The 27,650-nt window shown below is 39.1% G+C and overlaps 1 protein-coding gene across 1 annotated transcript in view; it reads right to left on the bottom strand.

Annotated features, from left to right (window-relative positions):
- mllt1a (MLLT1 super elongation complex subunit a) overlaps positions 1 to 27,650 on the bottom strand; it is an 80,864-nt gene that overhangs the window by 41,457 nt on the left and 11,757 nt on the right. The window contains exon 2 of the mRNA XM_048613990.1: positions 15,352 to 15,532. Coding sequence (XP_048469947.1) covers positions 15,352 to 15,532 — 181 coding nt within the window. The remainder of the gene's footprint in view (positions 1 to 15,351; positions 15,533 to 27,650) is intronic.

The following is a 27,650-nucleotide window of genomic DNA, read 5'->3' as shown; positions in this document are numbered from 1 at the left end:
AGCATCCGCAGTTCTTTTGGTTTTTATTGAGAAAAATCGTGACTTTTCTAGACCTTCTCCATCCTTCAAAACAATTGTGTAAATTTCTCCATTTTCTAGAAGTCTTCAGCATTCTACTTGAATCTTATGTTTGTTTTAAAAAGTAGTTGTCTTTTGCCTACTTTTAGCCCGGTATGCCTTTAGGATTTGACCATCTTCAGTGGAGGAATTCATTTGAGCTCAAATTCAATTTAGTGACTATAAGAATTGCAGTATTACCTTGCATTAAGATGGAGGTTCCAACCACAGTTTGTTACAATTTCCTGAAAAACTCTTACAAAACGGAATTCCTGATTCTTGAGGGAGCAAAATCAAAGCATATAGTATCAGTAGCGACCATTTTGGTGCAGTTTGTCCTACAAGTGCAGCTTTAAGACAGTTAGAGGTATCATCTCTAGCACATTTGATGATCCTGTCCTCCTCCTCCTCTTTGGAAAAATCAAATAATTGGTCTGTCTTTCAGAATTTTCATTGGACATGCAAATTAAAACTCAATCCACTCCAAGAGGTGGTGAGGAAGCCTCTGTTACTTTATCTTGTGTGCCCCGGAATCCCCTATTTGGAGAGTGTTTCAACTTCCATAAAGATTTCTTTTGGATGGATTAGGCATGTCTGGCAAACCAACCAACAACGTGCACTCTGCACCAAAAGAGAGTCAATGCTAAGCAATGTCTTTGAAATTTTCTGTGTAGCTTCAAAATCAATCTGCAACACCAAACAGAAAAATAAGAATAAGCTGAGATTGGTCATTCCAATTCTTGGGTCTTTGTGCTGCCGGCAAATATTGCCTTCAACAAGGCAACATGTGATTCAGACACTCTTTCCAGAAGCATTTTGAAAATCCAAATGAATGAGGCATTTTAGCCATCACCTGGAATTATATTCGCTCTGCACGATGTTTTGCGACAATACTTGTCTTTAGAAGATTATTTTGTCCGGTTTTTTTTTTTTTATAAATGTTTTTAAGGCAGAGGTGGCGAGCATTCCACCAAGTTGGAACAATAGAAGCAGCCTGAATGGGTGTGGTCAAGCTCCCACAGAGCCCAGGATTTTTAGTTTTAGCTTTCAGCAATTGCTACTGAGGTCTTGAAGAAGTAGAAGCTTTTTCTTCCCCCCTTTCTTAGTTACAGCTAAAACCGGGGGTTTTCTTCCTGCTGCTGGAGTTGCATGCCAGACAATCGGTTTTCTGAATTTTCCTTTTACCAAGGGTGGAACAGTTAATTAGTACAGTTGCTCAATCTGTTATTCCGTCAACTTTTCCAATAGAGTTACAGCTAAGCCAATTCTTTTCTTTATTATTTCTTTTGTTGTATTTTAACTATAGTATAATGAATAAATAAATAGTGTTTTGCTTAGCACAGAGTAGTTTGAAGAATTGAATTGCATCTGGAATACACTTCACATTTACCTTTAAGAAAAAGGTCTAGGCTACCCTTTTCATATATTTTGAGGGGACTTTGTCTGATACATAGCAAATTGGGGGTCTTGTCAGGATCAAAATCTCTAATCCAGATTGGGTTTAGGACTATTGGACTTGAAGGCAGCGAGAGGTAAATGGTAGGGTCTTTATTTCTGATGTTGAATGTGGCTGGTTTAGACAGGGCATGCCTTGTGGAATAATGGCTCTTTCAGGCACTAAATTTCTTGGAGGTGGAAGAAATCACTTCGGGGGTTTTATGGAAAGTGAGCAAGGCAAAGCTTTCGGAATTGGCAAACAAGCTGGAGTTGGGGATGCCTGTGTCTGCAAGGAAAGAGGAGATGGTTGTGGCAATCACGCAGCATTTACAATTGCCAGGAATGCCATTGGAATCTTTGGAAATGGCAAAAATTCAATTAAAAACGAACCAGCTTGAACATGAAAAGGAAATGAAACAGTTTGAATTATAATTAAAAGCAGAGGAAAAATAAAAGGAGAGGAAGGCCCTAGCAGAAGAAAGGGAGAAAGGTTGGAACTGAGAACTCAAAGTCAATGTAAAATGGTGGAGGGAGTGATAAAGAATAGGAGAAATGATGAGGACAATGATGGACAGCAATCCCATCAATGAGATAGACGTAATAGCCTTTTTGATTTCATTTGAGAAAGTGACTAAACAAATGAAATGGCCGGTAACTACGTGGGTAACGTTGATCCAAACAAAGTTGGTAGATAGAGCTGGTGAGGTATTTGTATCACTATCAGAAGGAAGTATCTGGGGAGTGTAATGAGGTGAAAATTGCCATCTTAAATGCATATGAGCTAAAACTAGAAGCCCTGCAGACAACATTTCAGGAATCTAAGGAGAGAACCTGGTCAAATGTACATGGAGTTTGAAAGGATCAAACAAAGATAAGGGTATCAAAAATAGATCAAACAATTGATGCTCTGGAGGAGTTCAAAATTCACTTCCTGAAGTAGTGAGAACTCATGTGAAAGAACAGAATGATAAAACAGCAAAATTAGCCATGGAAATGGCAGATGATTATCAGTTGGTTCATAAATCAAAGTTTGGCTTCTGACATCAATTTCAATCGGAGAGCGATAGAAATTGGGGAGAAAGTGAAATCCTCAGGTTGTAAGGGAAAAGGAAATCTCATTGAAGATAGCAAACATAGTTTACCACAGAGTAGAATGGAAACAAAAAAGCTGAGGTGTTTTCACTGCACTGAAGTAGGCTACGAAGTCACAGGGTTGGTTTAGAAAAAGCACTGGGAAGACAGGAAAACAGAATAAGCCAGTGAGTTTTGTTGAAGTGGTAAAGGAAAGCACAGGGGAAGCTGAAAAGCTGCAACAGAACGTACAATCTGGTCAGGGGTTGGTTGAGAAGAAAGTGCCAGATCTCTTTCAATAATTTACTTGCAAGGCTAAGATTTACTCATACATGCAGGAGCAGGTCGAGAGATTAAAGTTTTGAGATACAGAAGCAAATCGATCTTTGATGGTGAGAGATAAGGAACAATGTAATTCAGAAACAGTATTGCCAGAAAAGGCGGTAATATGTGAAATTCATGGTGAGAAGAGCAGTGTTCCATTATAATAAAGTGAGGTTGGAATGTCTGTTGAAAAATGCTGAAGGGCTGGTGGGAGTTAAAGAGAAATTCTCTGTTCTGGGAATACAGTTTATTCTTGGTAATGATATAACTGGGTCACAGGTGAGAGTGATGCCTACTGTAGTTGAATAGCCATTGGAAACATCAGGATACTGAGGTGTTACAGGGGCATATCCTGGGACTTAGCTTGACTGTGTGATAACCAGGTCACAAAGCTCCAGGTGGAAACTGGAGAAAATATCAAAGAATAAATACAAGGAAGTTGAGCTTCAATTATCGGAGACGACATCTGACCGAATGATTGAGAAAAATCAAGAATAGGTGGAGAACAAAGTGGATATTTTTTGCTCAGAGAACTTAACTGAATTACAGCAGAAAGATGAAAAGCTAAGGCAGTTGTATCAAAAAACATACATAGAATAAGAATCTGAGTGTATCCCACAATGTTACTATCTTACAAATGACATCCTGATGAAGAACTGGAGACCATCACATATTCAGGCAGATGAAAAATGAGCAGAAGTTCATCAAATTGTATTACCGGCGCGTTATAGAAAGAAAGTGTTAAAGGTAGTACATAAATTACTAGTAGGAGGTCATTGAGTAAAGAAAACTCAAGCCAAAAAACAAAAACAATTTTTATTTGATTTGGTTTGATTTGATAACTGCTCTGCGCTCCGTTTTACAGAGACATGGCTCAGTCCTGCCACACTGGACTATGCCTTACAATCTGAAGGTTTCTCCATACATCGCATGGACTGCATGGCATTCTCGGGCATGGCAAGGGACAGTGGGGTCTGACTCCTAATCAACACATCCAGATGCTCAGATGTGGCGACCCTTACGAATTACTGCTCCCTTGACCTAGAATATCTAGCAGCAAAGTGCTGTTCCTACTACTTGCCACACGGGTTCACCTCTGCTATCTTGATAGCAGTCTAGATAGTGCCCCATGGGGAAGTGCTCTTCATGAAATATGCATTGCCATAATTGGACTTGAGACAGAATACCTCCAGGCCTTACTCATCACAGCCAATGACTTCAACCAGGCCAACCTCAAGAGCACTCTACCAAAATACCATCAACACATCTCCTGTCGCACCAGAGGACCAAACATCCTTGATCACTGCGACAGAACCATCAAAGTCGTCTTCTGGTCCATACCCCGTCCGCACTTTGGAAAATCAGATTAAAACACTGTGTTCCTCCTTCCAGCTTACAAGCAGAAATTGAAACGCAAGGACCCAGTACAGATAGAAGTATAGTGCTGGTCTGAGGCAGTGGAAGAACTTCTATGGGATTGCTTAGAATCAGTGGACTGGACCATATTCAAGAACTCAGTGGCCAACCTAAATAAGCATGCCACTACTGCTACAGACTTCATGAGCAAGTCTGTAGAAGACTCCGTGCCAATGAAGTCAATCCTAACATTACACAACCAGAAATTATAGATGAACTGGGAGATCCATTGCCTACCGAAGTCCACGTGTGTGGTGTTCATGTCAGACAACCTTGACGTTTACAGGAAATCCAGAAATTAACTCTGTAAGGCCATTAGAGATACCAAGAGGTGATTCCGGACTAAGCTAGAGACCCAAACCAACCACACGGACACCACCATTTGTGGCAAAGCCTACATGGCATAACAGGCTACAAAGTGAAGCAGAACAGAATAATAGACAAAATACATCCCTCTCTGATGCATTCAGTGCATCTTATGCTTAGTTCAAACAGTTGGTCAGTTAAAATATGTCACCTATCCCGACAGCCTCAATGCACCCGTTTACCTCGTCACCTGTGCAGACATCAGATCAAGCTTTTGAAGAATGAACCCATGGAAAGTGACTGGCTCAAACGGAATCCCCGGTCAAATGGAGGAGCATATGCTGACATCTTTAACTTCTCCTTGCTATGATCCCATCTGCTTCAAGAAGAGCACCATCATCCCGGTACCAAAGAAACCTCATGCGGCGTGCCTCAATGACTACCGGCCAGTTGCTCTGACCTCCATAATTAGGAAGTGTTTCAAGAGGTTAGTCATGGCTCATATCAACTCTAGCCTCCCACCCTGCCTTGATCTCTTGCAATGCATCGCAACAGGTCCATGGCAGATGCCAACTCCCTGGCCCTACATTCATCCCTGGAACATCTGGATAACAAGGATACCTATGTCAGGCTTCTACTCATAGACTACAGCTTCACCTTCAACACTACAATTCCAATCAAACTATTCTCCAAATTCTGAGACCTAGGTCTCTGCTCCACCTTCTGCAACTGGATCTTCGACTTCCTGACTCACAGACCGCAAATCAGTGAGAACATGCAACAGCATCCCTTCCACAACAATTCTCAAGCCTGGCACCCCTCGAGGCTGCGTACTCAGCCCCTTCCTATACTCCCTGTACATTCATGGCTATATGGACAAATTTCATCCTAACTCCATCTACAAGTTCGCTGATGACACCACTGTTGTAGGCTAGATCTCAAACAATGACAAGACAGAATACAGGAAAGAGATAAAGTGCTTGATGGCATCGTGAAAAGATAACAATCCCTCCCCTAATATCAGCAGAATGAAAGAGTTGGTCATTGACTTCAGTAGGCAAGATGGAGAGCGCGCTGCTATCTACATCAATGGAACTGAGTGACGATCACCATTCTACCCTGGTGCACCTACGTTGATGCAACAGTCAACAAAGCACAACATTACTATTTCCTCAGGAGGCGAAGGAAATTCGGCATGTCAGGAAACAGACAAGAAATCAAAAATTCGTAATTTTTTACTAGTGGAAAAAATTGTTACTGTTACTTCTAGTGGTAGGTGAACCTTTAAAAGGCAAGGTTTAATGGGCCTTATCAAATCGAAAGGAGACTGAGTGAGGTGAACTATTTAATAAGAATGCCAGATAGAAAGAAATCTCACAGAGTGTGTCATGTGAATATGCTCAATGTAATTTTGATAGGGAAGGAAAGCAAAAGGACGATGTGTTACTGGTTACAAAACCGAGTGAAGAACCAAGTTCAGGGGATTCTGAATCGGACAATCCTCAAATTAAATTGGACAATGAACAAGTTCTCAAAAAAAAAATGGGCTAAATTATTGAGTTACCTTCCAGAGGAAAATCGAAATGACATGAAAGAGTTATTCCAATCACATGGGGAGATATGCGAGAATAAACGTGGGAAATACTAATCTAATTACGCATGATGTAGATGTAGGAAATGCTTCTCCACTTAAGAAATATCCTTATAGACTTAACCCTCTTAAATTGGCAAAGGGTCAAAGGAGATTGAACACATGCTCAAGGACAACATAATCAAAAGGGAGTTACAGCGAATAAAGCTCACCCATAGTAATGGTGCCAACGGTTGAGAGAACTATCGCAAAGTCAATGCAGTTACAAAATCTGATTCATATCCTATTCCAAATTTGAAAGACTATCTTGAGAAGGTGAGACAAGCAACTTATATTTCCAATTTGGATTTACAAAGAGAATACTTTTATCCAAAACAGTGAAGAAAATTTTGGCTTTCGTGACACCAAATGGACTGTACCAGATTAAAGTCATGCCATTTGGCATGAGAAATGCGCCAGTCGCATTTCAAAGACTAACCAATAAAGTTATTCCTGGATTACCCAATTGTGTGATGTACATCAACCACCTGGTGATTTTTAGTCACACATGGAAGGAATATTTGGAGCATCTATCGGAATTGTTCAATCAACTTTGGGAGGCAGGCTTGATGACAACCCTGGCTAAGACGGAGTTCGCAAAAGCCCAAGTCACATTCCTGGGTCATGTCACTGAACTTGGACAGATGGCCCTCTGGGATGTGAAAACAAAAGTTATTGGGGAGTTTCCCTGACCAGCAATGAACAGGGAAGTAGTACGATTCCTGGGATTGAATGGTTTTTAAATCGGAAGTTTGTTCTGAATTTTAGCTATGTGGTTTCTCCACTGACTGACTTATTGAAGAAATGCAGAACACTTCAGTGGACTAAGGACGGTCAGAAGACATTTGACAGCTTGAAAACTGTGTTAACCATTGCCCTAGTATTAGCCACATCTAATTAGGGAAAGCCATTCAAGGTGGGTATCGATATGAATGATGTAGGCGTTGGTGCTGTACTCTTGCAAGACAACAAGATAGCAAGACCTATTGGTATTATTCCAGAAAATTGAATAATCACAGACAGTAATATTCCACAATTGAGAAGGAAGTCTTGAGTTTGGTGTTGGCATTATAACATTTGAACACTTGTATTGCCAGTAATGTGTCTGAGACAAATGTACATACTGATATTAACCCCTTAAAATTTTTTGGGAAAATTTAAGGACAAAAATTCCAGACTGTTTACATACATCTTTTTATTTCAGCCATTCAATTTAAATATTATTCAAGTAGCAGGACGAGAGAACATAATTGCTGACACATCTTCACAACTGTGAGAAAGGAGGAAAGAGGCAGTAATAGTTGCTGAATCTACTTTTCCAATACAGTTACAGCTAAGCTTATTATTTTCTTTCTTTTATTGTATTTTAACTACAGCGTATGTATAAATTGTGTTTTGCTTAATGTTGAGTAGTTTGACAAATCAAATTGCATCTGGAAAACAACACCTTACATTTACCTTTACAATAAGAAAATGTTAGGGTCTAAGCTACCTCCTTAATATATTTTGATGGGGTTTGGTCCGGTCCACAATTGTTTCAGGAGCTTTGTCAAATAGTAGAGAAGTAATGCTATCCTAAATGAGACAATTATTTTTGAATGGAAGCAACATATGGCCCATATCTATGTCAATGGATGCATAAAGGAAAAACAGCCGAGTAAGTATGCGCACTGGACAATGTGAAAATTCAGCTTCTTTAATATTCTTTGCTTGCTTTAAATATTATTTTTGTAATGGATTCTTAAAAAAAAACATTTGATTGGCTTGTTCATTCTACATCATAACTTTAAGAGCACTATAAAATAGGCAAACATATTCACATTTTATTCTTTTGTGCATCATATGAAAGATAACCATTTCTTGGTGTTTGTGGGGAAATTGTTGTTAAGTGCAAATTTCTCAATTCCTGGGATAATTCTAAAAATCAGAACATATCTGCCTAATGGAAACAGAGCCATTGGGCCTGTTTCAGGAGTAAATAGATCGAATCACAACGCTTCAACAACAAAAACAATTCAAGGAACATGAAACAACTTATTAACTGGAGCAAAAGGAACCACAGTTACCTTAAATATTTTGAGTGTTAACACCATGTGGAAAAACATAACAATATTTGCATAGGCTAGGCAATGACTCTGGGGAAACATGCAAACTAAATTGGGCTCAATCTGTATAAAGAAAAAGATGAATTCTTATTTTTAGAAATAATTTTAATGCAATTAGAAATCTAAAGAGAAGATGATAGTCAAGAAATTAGACTGAAAATAGGGCACAGGGCAAAAATTTCCAAGTACAAACATAAATAATTATAGGAAAGATATTATCAGGTCCACAGATTGTCTTGAAGTCCAAAGACAGAAGATCCCAACAAGCATTCTTGGCATTAAGGCAGCAGAATAAAATGAAGGAATGAAAATGTGAATGTTTAGTAAGAACTCTCTCTAGGAATGTTACTAAATTAATTATGAAAATAGGCTGGAGAAGAGATAATCCACAACTTCACTGGAATTTCAGCAACGGGTGAGGTACAGCATCTGTGGGAAAGGAACAAGGCAGTTCTTGTTTCTTTCAATCAAGCTGAAATTATTCCCTTCAAGGCTATAAACAAAGAGTAAAGATGGCTGAAAATAGATGGGACTGATAATTAGAAAATACAACAAAGTCTTTGAATCAAATATGCCTGAAGCAAGATGCAGTTTCAGAAATAATGTACAGAAAGAGGGAAGTTTAAAATCGGTCCTACCAAAAGAAAACAACAAATCAGGTATGCTCAGATCAACTAGATGCTTGATCAAACCAGAGAACAGCAACAAATTCTAGAAGGCCTTCCCAGGTGGATGATTACATCAAATCCAGTACGTGATTTCTTGCAAGGTACTAGTCAAAACAGATAGCGGTGAGGAAGTGATAGAGTCTAAGTTACTATGTAAATTACCGAAAAGATGTAGGAAATTAGCTGAAGCATTGGGCTAACTGGTCTTACGTGCATGGATTTTTTTTTAAATTCATGACATTTACTCAGTCACTGTCATGTAGGTACATCCACAATGCTATCAGGGAGGGAGTTTCAGGACTTAGCCCAGGAACACAGTGGTACATTTTCATGTAAGGATATTGCATCACCAGGAGGGGAGTTTGCAAGTAGTGGTCTTCATGTGTCTACTGCTGTTGTTCTTTTAGGTTTTAGATGGTATAGGTTTCAAACATGTTGAAGAAGCCTGGTAAAATGCTGTTGTGCATCTTGCAGATGGTACAGTCTGGAATCATATAGTGATAGAAGTGAACTCTAAAGGTGGCGACTGGGGTGCCAATCAAGCAGGCAACTTTGACCTGGGTGGAGCTGAGCTCGTGGAGTGTACTCATCCTAAGTGGAAAGCATTCCAGCACATTTCTCGCTTCTATCTTGGAGAAGAAAACAAAGGTTTGCGAAATTAGGAGGCATTTTACTCACTGCAAAATTCGTAGCCTTTAACCTGCAGTTCTAGCCATCAAGGAAGGAAGTTAGACTCTCTCTTGTTGGAGATGATCCTCATTTGGCAGTTGTGTGACACGAATGTCACATGTCATTCATTAACTTAAGCCTGAACATTTTCGGCCTTACTGCATGTAGGCATGGACTGATCAGTTTCAGAGTTTGTGAATAGGATTAAACACTGCAAACATCAGCAAAAATCTTGTTACTAACCTTATGATGGAGCGAAGGCCATTGCTGAAGTACCTACAGATGGTTTGTCCTAGTATAAGACTCTGAGGAACTCCTGCAATGTTCTGCAACGAAACCATTCACCTCCAACAAACATAATCATCTTTCTGCGGTGTTAGGTATGGCTCCAACCAGTGAAGAGTTCACCCCACCTCATTCAACTCCCACTGTTTTCAACTATACTAAGCCTGCCTGATTCTGCACTACAGCTTATATACAGCTATATACAGTGTTAGCTGTATGCGGAGTACTCATCTGCTTTTACGTAACATGTGAAGTGAACAGAGTTGGCTAAAGAATATAGCCAATGATGCTGGGGACCTCAGGGGGAGGTTGAAGCGGATTATCCAATTGGCACCCTTACATGATGTTTACATGATGCACTGGACTCCCCCATCACTGAGGATGAAAATAGATGGGACTGATAATTAGAAAACACAAGTAAGTCTTGTTCATAAAGTCTTCACCTCCAACTGAATTCCATATCCTTCTATATTCGCAATTGGATGTGGCAGGAGTGCAGGGCTTTCATCTGATCAGTTAATTATCAGAATCTGTGTCTGTAGCAAGCGGCCTGAACAGATTACGTAGTCATTCAAGACAGTCAAGGATTTGACATAAATATGTACCAAAGGAATGTCACTGGTGACGGATAACAGTGAAGCTGCCAAGAACAGATCAATTTAAATAGAGGGAAAGTTAGAGTAAATAAGTCAAGGGAATGATTAAGAGGAGCCAGGGAATCTTCAAAGCAGTTAACTACTGGATCACTCACTTTGCAGCCAACAGTCACTACAATGGTTGGTAGGAGATAATGGGGCATACAGTATAAACTGCAAGATTACATGGCAGCTGGTGAGTTGTGGGATGGCAGGAACATAGAGGAGGGAACGGAGCAGGGCATAATGGATCAGAAAGAGATTATGTCGAAGTATCTAATTACTCATCTTGTATAAACAAGTGTAAGACAGAAGGACAACTAAATTCACAATCCTTGAACAAAGTTACAAAGAAAATGTACCCCTAGTGGTCACAACAGAACCAACTCCCAGAGTGTGACATCTTTCAAGGAAGCTGGATCAATATCTGTTAAGAAACTAAATTGGTGGTTAGAAATAGAAGCAACATTATTTTCCCAAGGCAGGTTAGCCTGACGTCCATAGTACGAAAAATGCTGGAATCTACTATAAGGGATCAAATATTTTAACGTTCAGAAGAGAGTGGCAAAATTGGGCAAAGTCAACATGGACTTAATGAAAGGGAAATAATGCTCAACAAACTTGGAGATGTTTAATACTTGTAGCAAAGATCAAGGAGAATGAATGGATGCAGTGCACTGGATTTTCAAAACGGTTTTGATAAAGTACCACACAGGTTAGTAAATAAAACTGAAGTTTGTGGACTTTAGTAGGATGGGACTGAGAATTGGTTAATAGACAGAAAGCAGAGAAGGAATATTATTCTCAAGACAGTAGCTGTCCTGGTGGGATGGGTCAGTGCCATGATTAACTAAATTATGTTGTTGTGGGGACCAATTGTAATATTTCCAAATTTGCTGATGTCATCAAACTGGACATGAACGTGAATTGCAAGGACTTGAGTAGGCTAAATGAATGAGTTAGAACATGGCAATGAAATGCAATGTAAGTGCAAAGTTGTTCATTTTGGTAAAAAAAAGACAAAGATAGAATGTTCCTTAAAATGGTGACAGGTTGTAAAGTGTGGATGTCCTTGTCGATGAATCACGAGAAGCTTGCACATGGATGCTGCAAGCAATTAGAAAAGCATAATGATACGTTGCACTCATTTCAAGGGGATTTAAATGCAGAAGTGAAGACATCTTGGTGCAGTTGTATGCAGCCTTGCTGAGTCCTGAACTGGAGTACTGCATACCATTTTGATCTCCTTATCCAAGACAGGATATACCCGCCATAGATGGTAATGATCTGCCCATACTGCATGTAGAACCTCACGTTTCATTGTACCTAGGTACTTGTGACAACAATAAATCAAATCAAAAAGCGTGCAACAGAGATTCACCAGATTTACCCCTGGGCTGGCAGGATTGTTTTACGAGGAAAGGTTGAAAAACCTCGGTCATATCCTTTAGAGTTTTGTAGGAGAGGTGATCTCATTGAAACTTACAAATTTCACACATAGTATCACAGGGCGTATATAGGACAGGATATTTCCCCTAGATGGGGGTTCAGACCCAGGGGACATAATCTCAGTCTTAAATGGCCTTTATCCAGAGATAAGCAGGATGATTTTCACTCACAGCATGGTGAACTGTTGAGAGTCCTCTAATCAGAAGGTGGTGGAAACTCAAACCAATTCACAAGTTCAAGACAGAGATCAACAGTTTTCCTGAGACAAATTACATTAAGGGATATGAATAGAGCGGAACATCCAAAATAGAAGCACTCGAATATTCCTTGGGCCTGCATCATCATTCAATAAGATCATGGCTGACCTGTTTATGTTCTGAACTGCACATTCCTGTCTACTCCAAGAAACTTTACATTCTTGTTATGCACAGAAATTAATTAACATCTGTCTTAAAAATATTCCAGGTCCAAATGTCCACCACCTTCCGAGGCAGAGTGTTCCAAAGTCTCACAACCTTTGAGAGAAAAAAAAAATCTCCTTCCCAGACCTAAAAAGGTGACCCCTAATATTATAAGATGCCCATTAGTTCTGGACTGACTGACAAGGGAAGACATCCTCTCCACGCCACATTATCAAGACCACTCACGAGTTTATAGATTTCAACCAAGTTGTCTCTCACTCTTCTAAACTCCAAGGAAAACCAGCCCAGCCTGTCCAACCTGTCCTCGTAAGACAACCTGTTCAATTCAGTTATCAATCTGGTAAACCTCCTCAGAACTACCTCCAAGGCAACTACATCCTTCCTTAAAAATAAGGAAACCAAAGCTGATGATCATATTCTAGATGTGGCCTCGTCAATGTCCTATATAACTGATGCAGAGCATCCTTCCATTTATTGAGAGGAATTGAACATAATGGATAACATCCCTCTAAGCCTTCGATTACATGCTGCACAAAATATGAAACTATTTGTGACTCACACACTAGAACACCTAAATCCCTCTGATGTCAGAATTCCGTAGTCATTCTCCATTTTAGAACAGTTGCAAGTTGCAGGTACATAGTTCATTGAAAGTGGAGTCTCAGGTAGACAGGGTGGTGAAGACAGTGTTTGGCATGCTTGCCTTCATTGGTCAGAACACTGAGTATTCGAGTTAGGATGTCATGTTGCAGCTGTAGAGGATATTGGTGAGGCCATTTGTAGAATACTGCATACAATACTGGTTACTCTTCTGTAGGAAAGATGTTGTTCAACTTAAGATGGTGCAGAAAAGATTAACAAGAATGTTGCCGGCAAGGAGGGTTTGAGCTACAAGGAATGGTTGAATAGGCTGGGACTTTTTTCTCTGAAGTGTCACAGGCTAAGGGATGACGTTATTGAGATTTGTAAAATCATGAGGAACGGATAAGGTGAATAGCCAAGGGCTTACTCCCAAGGTAGGGGAGTCCAAAACTACAGGGCATAGGTCTAAGGTGAGAGGAGAAAGATTTAAGAGAGACCTAAGGGGCAACTTTTCACACAGAGGGTGGTGCATGTATGGAATGAGTTGCCAGAGGATGTGGAGGAGGGGAGGTGGTGGCCTCGTGGTATTATCACTGGACTGTTAATCCAGAGAACCTGATTATGTTCTAGGGACCTGGGTTCGAATCCCGCCATGGCAGATGTGGAATTTGAACTCAATAAAAATCTGGAATTAAAGAGTCTAATGATGACCATGAATCCATTGCCAATTGTCGGAAAAACCCATCTAGTTTACCAATGTCCTTTAGGGAAGGAAACTGCTGTCCTTACCCAATCTGGCCTGCTTGTGACTCCAGACCCATTGCAATGTGGTTGATTCTTAACTGCCCTCTGGGCAATTAGGGATGGGTAGTAAATGCTACCTGGCCAGTAATGCCCTCATCCTGTGAATGAATAAATAAATTAGCTACAACAGCAATAAGTGCATAGATGTACATAGGGTCATGTAGGAGTGGGCAGCGAACAGAGAGGAGGGAGCAGTGCGGGGTGCAGAAGACGACAACATGGTTCAGAAAGTGACAAAATTAGAAACTTGGGGAAAAACCAAAATATCAGATGTTGTTGATGGGACAGGAGAGAAATACAAACAGCAGCAGCTATTGAAGACACAGTCTAGTCAGGACAGTCTGTGCTTGGGTACAGACAATAAGTAAATGAAAAGACATATCAGTAGAAGAGGATTGATAAGAAGTGAATGAGGAAAACTGTACTCAATGAGGAAAAGAAAGAAAAATCAAATAATGGCAATGATAGGAATAGAGGCAAGGAAAGGCAGGGAAAGGCTGAAAGAAGGATAACAGAGACCAAGCTTCAGAAAGAACAAAAGAAAATTACAGATAAAACAAATGCAGGTAATAATTCTTTGGAAAAAGTTTGGAAAGGATGCCAAAAGTAGAGAGAATAAAACAGACAAAGTAACAACTCCTATTGATACAGCATCTTTAAATGGCATTTCAGGATCACAATTAAACAAAAACTGGTCAGAAAATCAGAGGGATTGGGAATGAAAGCTTTATGAAAGCAGATTTTAATAAGGATCTTAAAAAAAGAGAGGGAAAAAAAAGAGGCATAATCCCGACCATTAAAAGTATAGCTGCCAATTATGTGGCAAAAGAAGCACAGGATGTACAAAAGATCAGAATTGGAGGCACACACTGTTCTTGCAGAATTACAGAGTTGCAGTAGGTCAGAGGCCAGGAGGAGTTTGATGAGGAGGTATTTGAACACATGACAGCTATTTTTAAAATCAAGGTCTTGCTGAACTTGGCACCAACGTAGGTCAGTGAGTATAGAACTGAGCTTGAAGAGACCAAGGAGAAGACACAGAGATGTTGGGGAAAGACAGAAGAGTGAGAGATGATCAAAGATTTGTTTTATTTAAATTGATCAAAAGGAGGAATTTCAACGATTTCAAACCTACTGGCCTCGAAAACAAGGATTTCTCATCTGCTTAAAACAGGGTGCTGAACAGTAACATGTGTGGGTATAAGCAATTCTTTTCAGAGCTGAGGGCAGAAGAAAATTACTTATTTAATTATAACATGGCAATTTGTCAGATGTAGTCGATAGTTCCAACCATCCCTATTTCAATCACTCTAGCAAGTCAGAACCGATTTTACTGAATGCTACCATTATTTCCTTCAATCCACCTCCATCTCTAGCTAATCTCAAACATGCACACAAGAATCTTCAACATGGACAAAGATCAGAATGTTCCAGTATCAGAACTTTAGACACAAGGGGTTACCACAAATGTTTCTCAAAAGCACCACTCACCTCGTTTGGGTTTTGGAAAGCTCTCATGCAACCGAAAAACCACTTTTTCCACGAAGTGCTGAATATCGCTTTGTTCTGGTCCTCTGACGAAGACCATCCAGTCATGGGTGAATCCTTCAGTGGTGGGCTTTTTCCGAAGCTGGGCACGGTGGCCTAGTTCCAATTTAACCTGCACAGTGCACTGTAAACAACCATAAGAGAAACACAATAAAGCAGCAGACAGATTAGGTGCAATCTTCAGTAGATATCTACGCTTCCTCATAATGATAGTATCTTTTTCTTTGAGGGCAAAGGAAATTTCAGTAAATCAGGCCATTTATTTTTACACTACCCATGAAAATTTCCACCAACGACAGCCACGGCTGCTCCCCGTCATGCTATTTATGTCAATTTATTTATTGCAAGTTTTACATGAGTATAGTGAAAAGTTTACAAGTTGCCGCTTATGATGCCATCTTAGGTACAAAGGTACTCAAGTACAGATTCTTGAATACAAATTCTGAAGGAAAAAAAATAGAAAAATAAAGAAATAAGTCCACCATTACAAACGTCCAAAAAGTACAGAAAATCATAGTAATAAATTAGAAAAAAATAAAGGAATAACAAGTTTGGAATAACAGTCCTTCCATGATAGTATAATAATACACATCCTTGAACACTACAGACAATTTCAGACTTGAACCCAGGCCTCCTGGTCCATGAGTAGGGACAATTCCATAGTGTAAACTATTATCACCTGTTTACCGTGAATTATGATTATAGGTAGTTAGAATGTCACAAAGGAACTAGGAAGAATTAAGGAGAAAAAGGGTCTGAGAAACTGTAGCAGATTGAATTCTAACACTTCATGCTTACTATCTCCAGTGAGAAATTCTAAACATGCTTATTCAATATATTGCCACTAGCATACTTTTAAAAAGAGTCAATAGTTTTCTGATGCAGCTCTGAATTTATTACCTCAAATTGTTCCCAACACGGGTCTGTGTCCATGCTGTATGACTATTACTCTAAGACTAGTAATGATCAGTAACTTTGTTCCTGGCTTAAGCCATGGAAAATTCCTCTCTCAGATAAAAGAAGTCCTCAATTAACAGTTTCATCCCAATAGGTTTTATCCTACAACCCATGATTCCAATAACATACATCTAATTCACAACAATGCTGTTCTTACCCCATCACCAGCAACTCGGAGGAATAAATATGCACCATAACTTAGCATTCCTGGGCAAGTTCTTGCTCGCTCAGCTCACTTTATCCGTATCCAGCCTTAATTGAGGCAGGCAAAGTATTTTGTTTAAAAAAATCTGTCCAAAGTCTGCCATCTCCAGATGAGAAATCTTGTATACGAGGCAAGAAAAGTATCCCAAATATTTACACGAGTTTATACTGGGATATGTTTTGAATAATGCAGTTTCACTTAACAGTGATTTTTGGGAACATAACTATCATGTTACTAGAGAACTACCTGCACACAAAATGCAATTTTGCCTTAATTACTGCAACATGTGAACACTGCTTTTTCAAACAAAAAGCCTGCACGTACATTTGAGAAAGGGAAGACGCTTATTCTTTACCATTCCTTCACTTCCCTGTTAGGCAGGTTTTATTTACACAACTCCACAAGAAGATGCAGAGCGGTACGCATAAAAGTTACCAGCGTACAGAAGCCATGCAAGGAGTGTACAGAGGTATGGCAGAGCAAGACTATAGAAGCACTGCTGATGGGAAAACATTACATAGGTTTAAGACAGTACACTGCTGGTTGTCTAACAAACTGAATCAAAGAAAAGTGACAGGAGGAAAACATGGGAAGAGTTTGGAGATAATACCTAGATAAAGCTCTTTGGGGCACAGCCGTGATTGAACAGCAGAGCGGACTCAATGGGCCAAATGGCCTAATTCTGCTCCTATATCTTATAGTCTTAAAAAAACTAATTCTTTTTAGCTTTGGCTGCATTAACAATCAAGTTAATAATTGCATCACCACATGACAACTGAATCTTAAACACCCTCACCAAAAAATTCTCAAGTGGGTACACTTATCCTGTCGAATTTCTTCCACATTAAGCCATTTCTTAAAAAGGACTCAAGCCCAAAATGTTAAAGATTTTAGTAAGTTAGAACAAAGTTAATGTGGCTTGACCTGCTGGAATCAACAGTTTGCTTATTTTCACACCTGACAGTAACTGGAAATCACGTTCCAAAAGCATTTTCCAGCTTTGAATCTGCCAAAGGGTCTCAGTATCAGAGAATTATTTTCAAAAGTACTCCTGGAGTTCACCTTAGATTGCACCAACATTAAAATAGCACCTTTCACAAGTCAAATATTTATCTCTAATTACAAGTGTGTCAGGCACAATGTCTTTTCCTGCCATCTTGTCTGTTTAGAGAATAACAGAATCCCACAGGACAGAAAGAAAGATACAGGCCCTCTAAGGCTGCAGCAGCTTGCATGTATTTACATCTAGTTCTCATTATGATCGGATGAGGAGGGATGTATGAGCTTTCCTCTTTTTAACCTCCTCAGTTGATCGTATACATTTTTAATTTTTTTCCACAAACAGCTACATCATAATTCAATTAAAAAGGAATACTAGTCAAAAATAAGAAGCCAACTCCAACAATTTCATGTGTGAAAGAAAGTGGAATTTATTATTTACTAATCCGGATAAAGACAATTAAATGCAACAAACACATATATGAACATAGGTAAGAATGTTTAGAAAGGAATGTGTCTGACACAAAAAGAAAGGCAAGGATGTAGTTTTTAAAAAGTCACTAAAGTCTGAGGTATTTATTAGATTTTAACTCGAGACCACTGTTATTTAATTAATGTCTTGTATCCTCAGCAGTCACAAGATCTGTAAATATCTTCGAGTTATCAGTGAACATATGCCTCATCAATCTGCCTCATTAGCAGACGCTACTTTTCTTGAGAGGCTGGAAAAAAAACTGGCAGAGAGTGGGTCTTCCAATTCTGTTGTAACTAATCTATTTGCTCTCTCTGCTTTGTATAAAATTGTTTTGCCTGAAGTAAAGTTCACTTGCATATTCTCATGTCTGGCATCAATGTGTTTTCAAGCTGTCTAATCTGCAGGCAACTTCCATCCCAATATGTAAACATCCAGAAGATTGTAAATCAAAATGGTTGGACAAAGTTCTTTCATGCCTGACCGAGTTTCAGTGTCTTTCGATAAAATGTTAATTTTGGCTCAGACTTTGTTAACCTCAAAAATGGATTCATCAACTTGTTCAACCTGATCCAGTGATCACTGTACCCATCTTAAGTCAGTGTTTACTATTTTTTTTGAGATCAATTTAGATCGATTTTAGTCCATGAAACGTCCTGGGTATGAAATCTGATGATGGAGGTTGAAAACTGATTGTCCACATTTTACAAGTATCATGACACTCCTTACATAACACTTCAAATTGTACTTTTACAAAATATTCATTACGGATTTTGCTTTGATCATTACAATAGGCAGAGGTTACTATATTTGAGCTGGGGTGGTGGTGAAATGAAGGATTCCAGCAATAACTCATCAACAGATAATGCATATCTTTTGAGTCAATTTGGCATGTTTCTCTTCTTCTGCCACAACTCCACCTGCTCAACCTGCTCCCTTCAAACCTCATGTCCTGCTCATCCAATTCCAGTATTTTCAATATTACCCTAGTTTAAATGTGACCTGTTCAGTTAAAAAATGTTATTTCCCTCACAGTCTGCACTTCTATGCAGAATAAATATCAAAGTGCTTGTGTTGTATTAATGAAAGAGATCAAAAGCTACAGAAACTCTCCAACATGAGCTATCTTGAAAAATCAAGAGAATAAAGATTGTGGGTGCGATTGAATTGTCTTTTCCACTCAAATTGCAAGACCATTGCAAGAAAGTTAGGGGTGATCCATTTTGATAACCAAACTCAGCAAGTAATGCGAGTTCTCCTACAACCTGTGTCAACAAATATCTTTTTCCTAGCATAAACCTACAACAAAGAGCCTGCATTTAGAAATTTAAATTACTGGAGGCAATACTTTAGATTTTTTTTAGATACTTTAGATTTTTAATCTATAGCCAGAGTTGTTCTGCTACTTCCTCGCCCATTTCCTTCAACATTTATCGTCTGGTTAATTTACCATTTAGAAACCTGGGACGAAGTGTTTGCCTTGGACAGGGGCACAAAATGGGTGAGATTGAATCAGCTGCCCACTTTACCCAATGCCTGTTATTTAGTTTCACTGATTGCAATGAAATGAAATATTAGGTGCTACACATGAAGGCAATTGATCTGACCCCAGCTGTGATGTTTCTATTGACTTATATACTTGCTCTCAGTCACCTCTTTTTGTGGCCTTGCTTTTGCATAATCACAGGTCAGGTTTTGGAACTTTTGATTTTCTTTTTAAATGTTTGGAATTTGGAAATGAGTTCAGTCTAACATCATCTTTTTAAAAAAGGTGAGGTTTTACTGCCTAAAATGCCTTGCACTTCAGCCTCTGTGATAAAGTGGGTTTGAAGTGTTGACTGTAAAAATATTCATAAAAAGCAGAAAATTAAACTTCTCATTATCTCATCTCAGACTGACCAACAACATCTACATCTATTTTGGAAGGATTGATTCGATACGTGGACCTAAAACAAGACTGAGAATACACTCTCAGGGAGGCTTGTGTTCCAAAAAAAACATACAGGCATCACCCTTCTACAGCAGCGATGGGGGAAGAGGGGGCATTCAGTATTGAATAGAAGATTGCAATGAGCAGAGCTGAGCGTCAAACTGAGCCTCAGAAGGTTAGATGTAGTCTACAAAGGAAGGTAATATCAAAATCTAGCATGTCAGCCCACAAAATTTAAAACTTATTATATTTTGTCTCATTTTTCAAAAGGAGAAGTGCCATTGAAGGAAGGGAAGAACCCCATCTTCACTCGTATGCAAAACAAAGCAGAACAATTATTTGCATTAGGTCTCCTCTCACCAACATATTTACTAATCTGCCCACTGGAACACAAGAAGAACTCACAAACGGCACATGCAAAAGAGACAGTTTCCAGTCCAGATGAAAACAGGGGAATCCTATTATCACACTCCTTCCCTCCCGTCAAGTTACATCGTATGATTAGATACTGGGCAGCGCAGTCAAACTACTGGTTATGGGAGCAAGACAGCTGTACAGAAAATAATACCTATTCAAACCAAACTCTTGCAATATAAACATTAATGAAAAAAGGTACTAATGTATTCGGTCATTCCTTCAGCCTTGGTGATTTCCAAATTCCTATTTAATACTCTCTACTGTTTATTCCTTGATTTATAAAATCTTTAACTAGTGGCCAAAGTTAGCTTTTTTTTAGCTATTCAATGTTTCACGCAGTACTAACACATCAGTAAATGTTTCAATGCCATACATTTATTTTGTCTTTTACACAATTTTCAGACAGACATGTGCATCTATATCATTAAAAGCTTTGCACCTGCTGTATTCATGAAGTGTTGAGACTTGAATCCCTCAAAGTTGGAACGTTTTGGATCTCTAAGGTGCTAAATTGCTTAACTAAATACAGGGAGGAGTAGGTGTGAGCTACAAAACAGCACAGGCAAGGATATTTTCAGCCAACTATCATAACACAAACAAACTTGCATTTTGTTTTGAAAGCTCTGAATCAGCAACGAGCAAATATCACAGAACAAGCTGCTCAATTTGTTCACCTTATCTTTTTTCTTTCAAGTGACAATTGAATTTTTTTTTAAAAATTTCAATAATTGAGAAAAACAAGTCCACTAAAAACTCATTTATAAAGTTAGTCACTCAATGCCAAAAATTGCCTCAAAGAACTTTCTTCCTGCAAAGGCCTCTATTTCTCTGGGCTTTTATTACATGACATGACTGGTACCTAGAATTATCACCTGCCTCAAACGGCAACGAAACTACTCAGTCTTATCACCAATGTCAACACAGGCAATCTGCACAGCTCTAGGCACTTGAGTCACTCATTTCTCAGCTTGTCAATCAGCTTTGTCTTGTTTACTTCAATTCAGATATTTCTTTCAGGTCCGCTGATGATTTCCCCACTGACCCAGCAATAATGACAGGTCAGACTAGCCCTTTTTGAATCAAATCTGTGTGCTGTCTTTCTGAAGTTCTGGTAAATAACCCCACCCTTCCCAAGTCTCCACAAGCCCTGCTACATCATTTTCCCCAGCAGCTACAAGGCCACTGGCTTGCTCAGAGACCAGGAACTTACACTAGTTGTATTTCTGAAGAAGGGTCTAGGCCCGAAACGTCAGCCTTCCTGCTCCTCCGATGCTGCTTGGCCTGCTGTGTTCATCCAGCTCCACACCTTGTTATCTCAGATTCTCCAGCATCTGCAGTTCCAACTATCTCAGGAACTTACACTGACAGTTTTCATTTTCAATTTTTGTGTTGGTATTTATAGTGGAAACATCAGCAAAAAAAAAAGCTAAATAGTGTAGATGGCAAATGCACAAAGACACATATCTTTTTTAAAGTATTGACTGTTTAATAATTTAATTTGTACAGAGTTTCTTTTGTCCGGACTAATATTTATCCATCAATTAACACCAAACGTTAATAATCTGGTTGCTATCCCAATGCTACATAGAAATGTCATTGCCACATTTCCATCAGTGAGCAGACTTCAAAAAGGTGTTTCCTTGCCTACAAAGCACTTTGGGACATCTTGAAGTCCAGAGTCCCAAAGTCATGGAAGGCTCTACATAAATGCAGATCTTTCTTTATCAGTGACCCTCCTGTGACGGTACTCTCAGTACACTACATGGCCTTGCACCTATTGTACCATGAGTAATCAATGCCCGTAATTCACTGTAATTGAATAAGTCATGTTTCAATTTAATAACATTCTGTGGTACTTCACTGTTCACTTCCGTGCAGAAAATCAGTGGCCCTGATTTTTCACATTTAATTTTATTACCTACGTTTTTTTAAAGGTCTTCAGACATTGTCATTGTTTTGATATTGGGGATTGCATCCCGCTCAGGTACATGACGGCCAAGGGAGATACATTCATAACATGGCAAAACAGGTTGAATAACATTTACAAATCCTTCTATCACACAGTGAAAGAGGAGAGTTTCCCGGAGATCCATGTTACAGAAAGAACATTGCAGCCTCTACCATCACTATCCATACTACAACATGCAGGTAGCCATAGCAATCTATGCTTTCCAACTGATCTATAGCACACCACCACCAGACACATCCCAAGGTACTCAACAGGATGAAAGAGTCATCCAACATATACAAACGAGCAACACTATTTAACTCTCTCCAACTCCCAGATTCAATTCAGGGATCCTGAAGGATATCAGATGACGGTCTGAATAGAAACAGTACGAGGGTATGGGGAAAACGCAGAAGAATGGCACTATGTCAAAACGCTCATTTGAAGAGCTGGTGCAGACAAGACAGGCTGAAAGATCTCATTCTGCGCCATTACACTTCTGTAATTCTGAGAACTCCCAAACCAAACCTCACTTCTTTCATTCTCTCTCTCTACACTATCCAGTCCCCGCTTAGTCCGCCAAAATAAGTTCAGAAAGATGCCATTATCTTCAAAAATATAATTCTCACTTCATTAAAAGTCGTTCCACTAACAGGCAGCAGAGGTTGGGCCCATCAATACAGTGGAGGAGGGGGATAATCAGCTACAACCTTTTGCGGCCCTCTTCAGCCTTTCATGATTAACCAGCTTAAAGCTGTGGAAGTTAGTGAGTGTGCTGGAGCTCAATGGATCATAATGTGACTGGGATACGTGAGAAGGGACAGTAATACACAGCAGCATTAGACAGGAGAGAGATGATGGAGTCAGGAATTTCACAACACTGAATAGCCTAAGGCTCTGGCAACATTCAGAGCTGGATTAGAGGATTGGGCAGAACTCTGATGAGGATGCTGGAGCTTGACAGCGACACAGCAAGGGTCAAATAGTTTTCATTGGAAACATTTTTGTTGGAAGAAAAGGTTTTGCACAGCTGCATTTGAATGTTTTCAAGGTGACTGCATGAACAGAGCTGAGCTTGATTAGCCTTTGCAAAATATTTAGTTGTAAAATTTTCAGAATGCTCTCTGGTTTTGGAAAAAAAATCTCAAATTATTCCAAAGCACCAGAAAAATAAATATTCTAGTAATCATTATTTGCAATTTGAGGAGTAAAGGTAAAATCCTTTCCTTGCTCAATATGTGGGTGAGTCTCTTGCTCTCTGAAATAACTGGTACTTCTATTAGGGACTTCTATAAACAAATTTTCCTCCTAAACTTTCATCGTTCAGAAAGTTTCTTCTCTAATCATTTCCTTTCACAGAATAAGATATAGAAGGAGGCCCTTTTTGATCAATTTGTCTGCTCTGGCTCTCTGTAGGACCAATTTTCCAAGTGTCACTCCCCTGCCTTCTTCCTTCAGCCCTGCATGTTTTGCTTATTTCTCTTTTGAATTTTGCATATTTAAGTCTCTTCAACCTGTCTGGAACTTTACGCTGGATACTTTAGGTGTTCATTGTCATCAACCACTCCCAGAAGCAGACATCACACTCATGCTGAAACACAGGGTACCTTTACTTGCCCAATAGTTTGATAAATGTAGTGAGACCAGAGATCAAACAAAATCCTGGGCGCTATAAGCGACTCAAGCTGCCTCCTTGACTTGGTTGGTGGATGAACATTAGCAGAATACGCCTCCAGCTACAAACCACTAGACAGATTTATTCAATAGAAAAGCAAGTAAATGAACAGTACTCAGCACAAACAGAATGTAAGAATTTTTTAATAATCTCTTGAGCACATAAACAACAAAAGCTTGCTCTAACTCTCCACATTAAAATGATTTTTGAAATAAGGTTTCTTTAGTTGTTTCACAGAATGCTACCATAAAATCTGTGACACAATCGCTGCTAGCTTCAGGCTGATTTATGCAGTTAGGCAATGCTGTCCAAAGAAAGCCTCAAAGTGCTTCAAATATATCACATAACAAAAGGCCATTAAAAAGTGCATATAGACCAAATGTTCAGTTATTACCAGCAAAAGATACTTTCCATATAAATTCAGCTTCAAGTTAAATTTTTACTGTAAACATCTCAACAAAATGGTTGTAATTGAATCTCTTGACCTTTTCATCTGAAAGACAGGTTCCAACCAATTGCAGCATCAATTCACACACAGTAATCACTCAGATATGTATCCTACAAAGCTTACACAAAAGCTAGCAACAGCCAATTATGAACCTGTAAAGTACGAATAATTAAGAACTTTGATTTTTCCCAGAATCAGAGATGCACCAAAGCTTTTAGTCTTCTATTCATCAGGATAGACAGGGACACCGAATTCCGTCAATAATATATGCTGCTTGACACAAAGGTGTTAATTGGTTAGCAAGCCGATTGATTGGTTGAGGACTAATCCCCAGGCTTCTGTTTAATTCAAATTCACAATACCTGGACCTGTTCTTTTTTCCTTAAGAGGGCAGGTTCCTACACCAATATAGCTTCTAACAAACATAATGATTTTAACTTGCCAACTATGCAACATTATTTTCATGGCGTATAATTGTCATTCATTTTGAAATTTGGTTTTCTTGCATCTGTCCTGATGAATGCAAGACTAACTTCTCCAAGCAAACAATGTAACTCCCTCTTTACAGCTTATATTCCTTACATCCCTAAATATGCAGAATATGTGTAGAGCAGACTCCATATGACAACCTCTTGCTCATGTTGTAAGGAACCATCAACAATGCTAAAGGTGATTCAGTGCCCTTATGGAAGTTTAGTTATTGGTGGGCAAAATGAAAGTTTCACTGGAGAAAAAAAAGAGACAAAGAGAGGTATGATATTTCTCCAAATTAACAAGAGATACAGTTAAGCTGAAACTAAAATCCTCTTTAGTGTGATCAACTAGTACAGGGGCTTACCTGCACAAATTTACAAATATGAAGCAGAGATATCAAATCATTTTTGTCACCTCGGGATAGTAAGTACATGAAATCAAATCCCAAAAAATCCACTAGCTTGAGATCAGAAATCGTTTCCAATTAAATTTTCGGGACACTAAAGCCACCAGTGACTCCATCCTTTTCTCTGGTTACTGTTGGAGGTCGAACACAATTAATCACAACTTTGCAGCACTACTGACACGTAGTTGAGCTTCCATTGCCATACCTGAGACATTACCTTTTTCTACTTCTGTAACACCATTTGTATCCACAAGTCTCACATCTGTTGGTGAAACCCTCATCTATCTCTGAACTCAACCATTTCCAACATTGTTCTGCTTAGCCTCCAACTTTGCACTCGGCAAAATGTATCCAAGCTCATCATCATATTCATTTGCATTGACTTGGGACTAGCCACAGCCTCAATTACAAAATTCTCAACCTAGTTTACAAATCCCTTCATGGTCCTCACTTATTTCTGTAACCTCCTCCAGCCCCACAACTCTGAAAATTACCAGCACTCCGGCAATTCTGGCCTCTTATGCACCTGTGTTTGCTAATTTATAAATCAAAGACAAATCATGCCCTCTGGAATTCTCTCCAACTCGCCTTTATTAAAATGCTTCTCAAAGTCTATCTCCATTACAAAAATCTTAGACATGGAAGGGGGGTGTAAAACGAGAAGAGGAGGATGGGGGGGGAGAAACAAGAAGAGGAGAAGGGGTGGGGAAGAGAAAAGGAGGAGGGGCAATGGGGGATCATGGTGGATCTAAAAGCTGATGAAATGGAAGAGATATCATCAATGTTGCATGAACCTCTGAATCAAGTTAAGCAGAACAGCCTCTTCTCACACACTTTTTTTGACCTCACACTATAAGGGTAATATCCTGTAAAGATTGCTGGCCAGAAAACCGTTTTTTGTGTCAGAGTCAAAGTTATTGGTTTAAGTCCTAATTCAGCAATCTGAGTACAAAGATCAAGATCTATACTCCAGTGGCATACAGAGAGATTGTTGTACGTCATCTTTTGGAAGAGAGATAAAACAGAGGCTCCGTCTGTTCTTGTGGTGGATTTGAAACATTCCATAGTATTTCCGGCGTTCTGACTGGTATTTATCCTTCAATCAATATCAAAAAAACCTGACGATTATCCCTTCGCTGTGCCCAAGTTAATGAAGTGTTTCCTACATGACAACAGTAAAGGCACCTCATAAATGTACATTATATTACTGGCTCTCAATGCAGAAGTATGAACAAACCGGGTCTTTCAAACCTACGAACTTTCCAAAGCATTTGCTCAAGATTGCTGGGGGTTGGAAAAACTATTAGCAGATGTGGTTCATTTAGAAAATACATTTTCAAGCAAGAGTAGGGAAAGAAAATCTCTCTTTAAATGGTCAAATGAGCTAAGTGGTATATAGAAACAGATTAAAGGTAGCAGCATAAGTAGACAAGGCCACACAAAAGCAAAGCGAGGTTTAGAGGCCTCAAATACAAAAGCAAGGAATAATCTTATCTGCACAAGATTTCAGTTAGGCTGCAGTCGGAGCAAATTCTGTTTTGGCTAGCCCATTATAAGGAGATATAAAACCAGCAATGGAAAAATAACAGCTTAGATATTTACTAAGCTGTTACCAGATGAACGGGGAGGTTATGGTTATTTAGAGAGACTTGAGAAGTTTAAAAAAAAACTCAACTACAACTGAGAAGATTAAAGGATAACATGACAGATCTTCCAGATTATGAGTTGTTAAAATAAAGTAAGATGTGATAGATTGTTTCCACTTAAATGAAACAGTGGAGAGGCCACAATTTTAAGATGAATGCGAATAAAACTAAAAGGGCGAGTTAAAAAACAAATGTGTCTATGTAGGGGTGGTTAGTTTCTGGATTCGTCTGCCACAACTTGTTGAATTCATAAAATACAATTAAATGCTGAAAACAAAATAATTTCAACTGGTATGGGGAACCAAAAGAACTGTCGGATAAATCAGTATAGCTGTTAGATAAATGCTCATGTAGGCCTGTTGGGGCAATGGTCTGTTTCTGTGGTGTGTAACATTTTATGATCTTATCATCCTTTATGGGGTAGAAAAACTAAAATTGTAAACTCCAGATCAGAAGAACACAAATACTTTCTAAAAAGGTAAACAAGGAAAGTTTGGGGCAATATACTACTCACGCTGGCAAACAGATGGTACTATTGTGTTGCATGGACAGATGCCCAAATCCATGCCAGCTTTTCATGACAGCAATCCAAACCTAATCCTATAACCCAGCTGTCATCAACTTTTCTCTCATTAATTGGTCAGCTTCAAATATGATCCAAGTTT

Source organism: Rhincodon typus, chromosome 29, assembly GCF_021869965.1.
Source record: "Rhincodon typus isolate 14 chromosome 29, sRhiTyp1.1, whole genome shotgun sequence".
Lineage (NCBI taxonomy): Eukaryota > Metazoa > Chordata > Chondrichthyes > Orectolobiformes > Rhincodontidae > Rhincodon > Rhincodon typus.
This window is presented reverse-complemented; position numbering and strand designations above follow the sequence as displayed.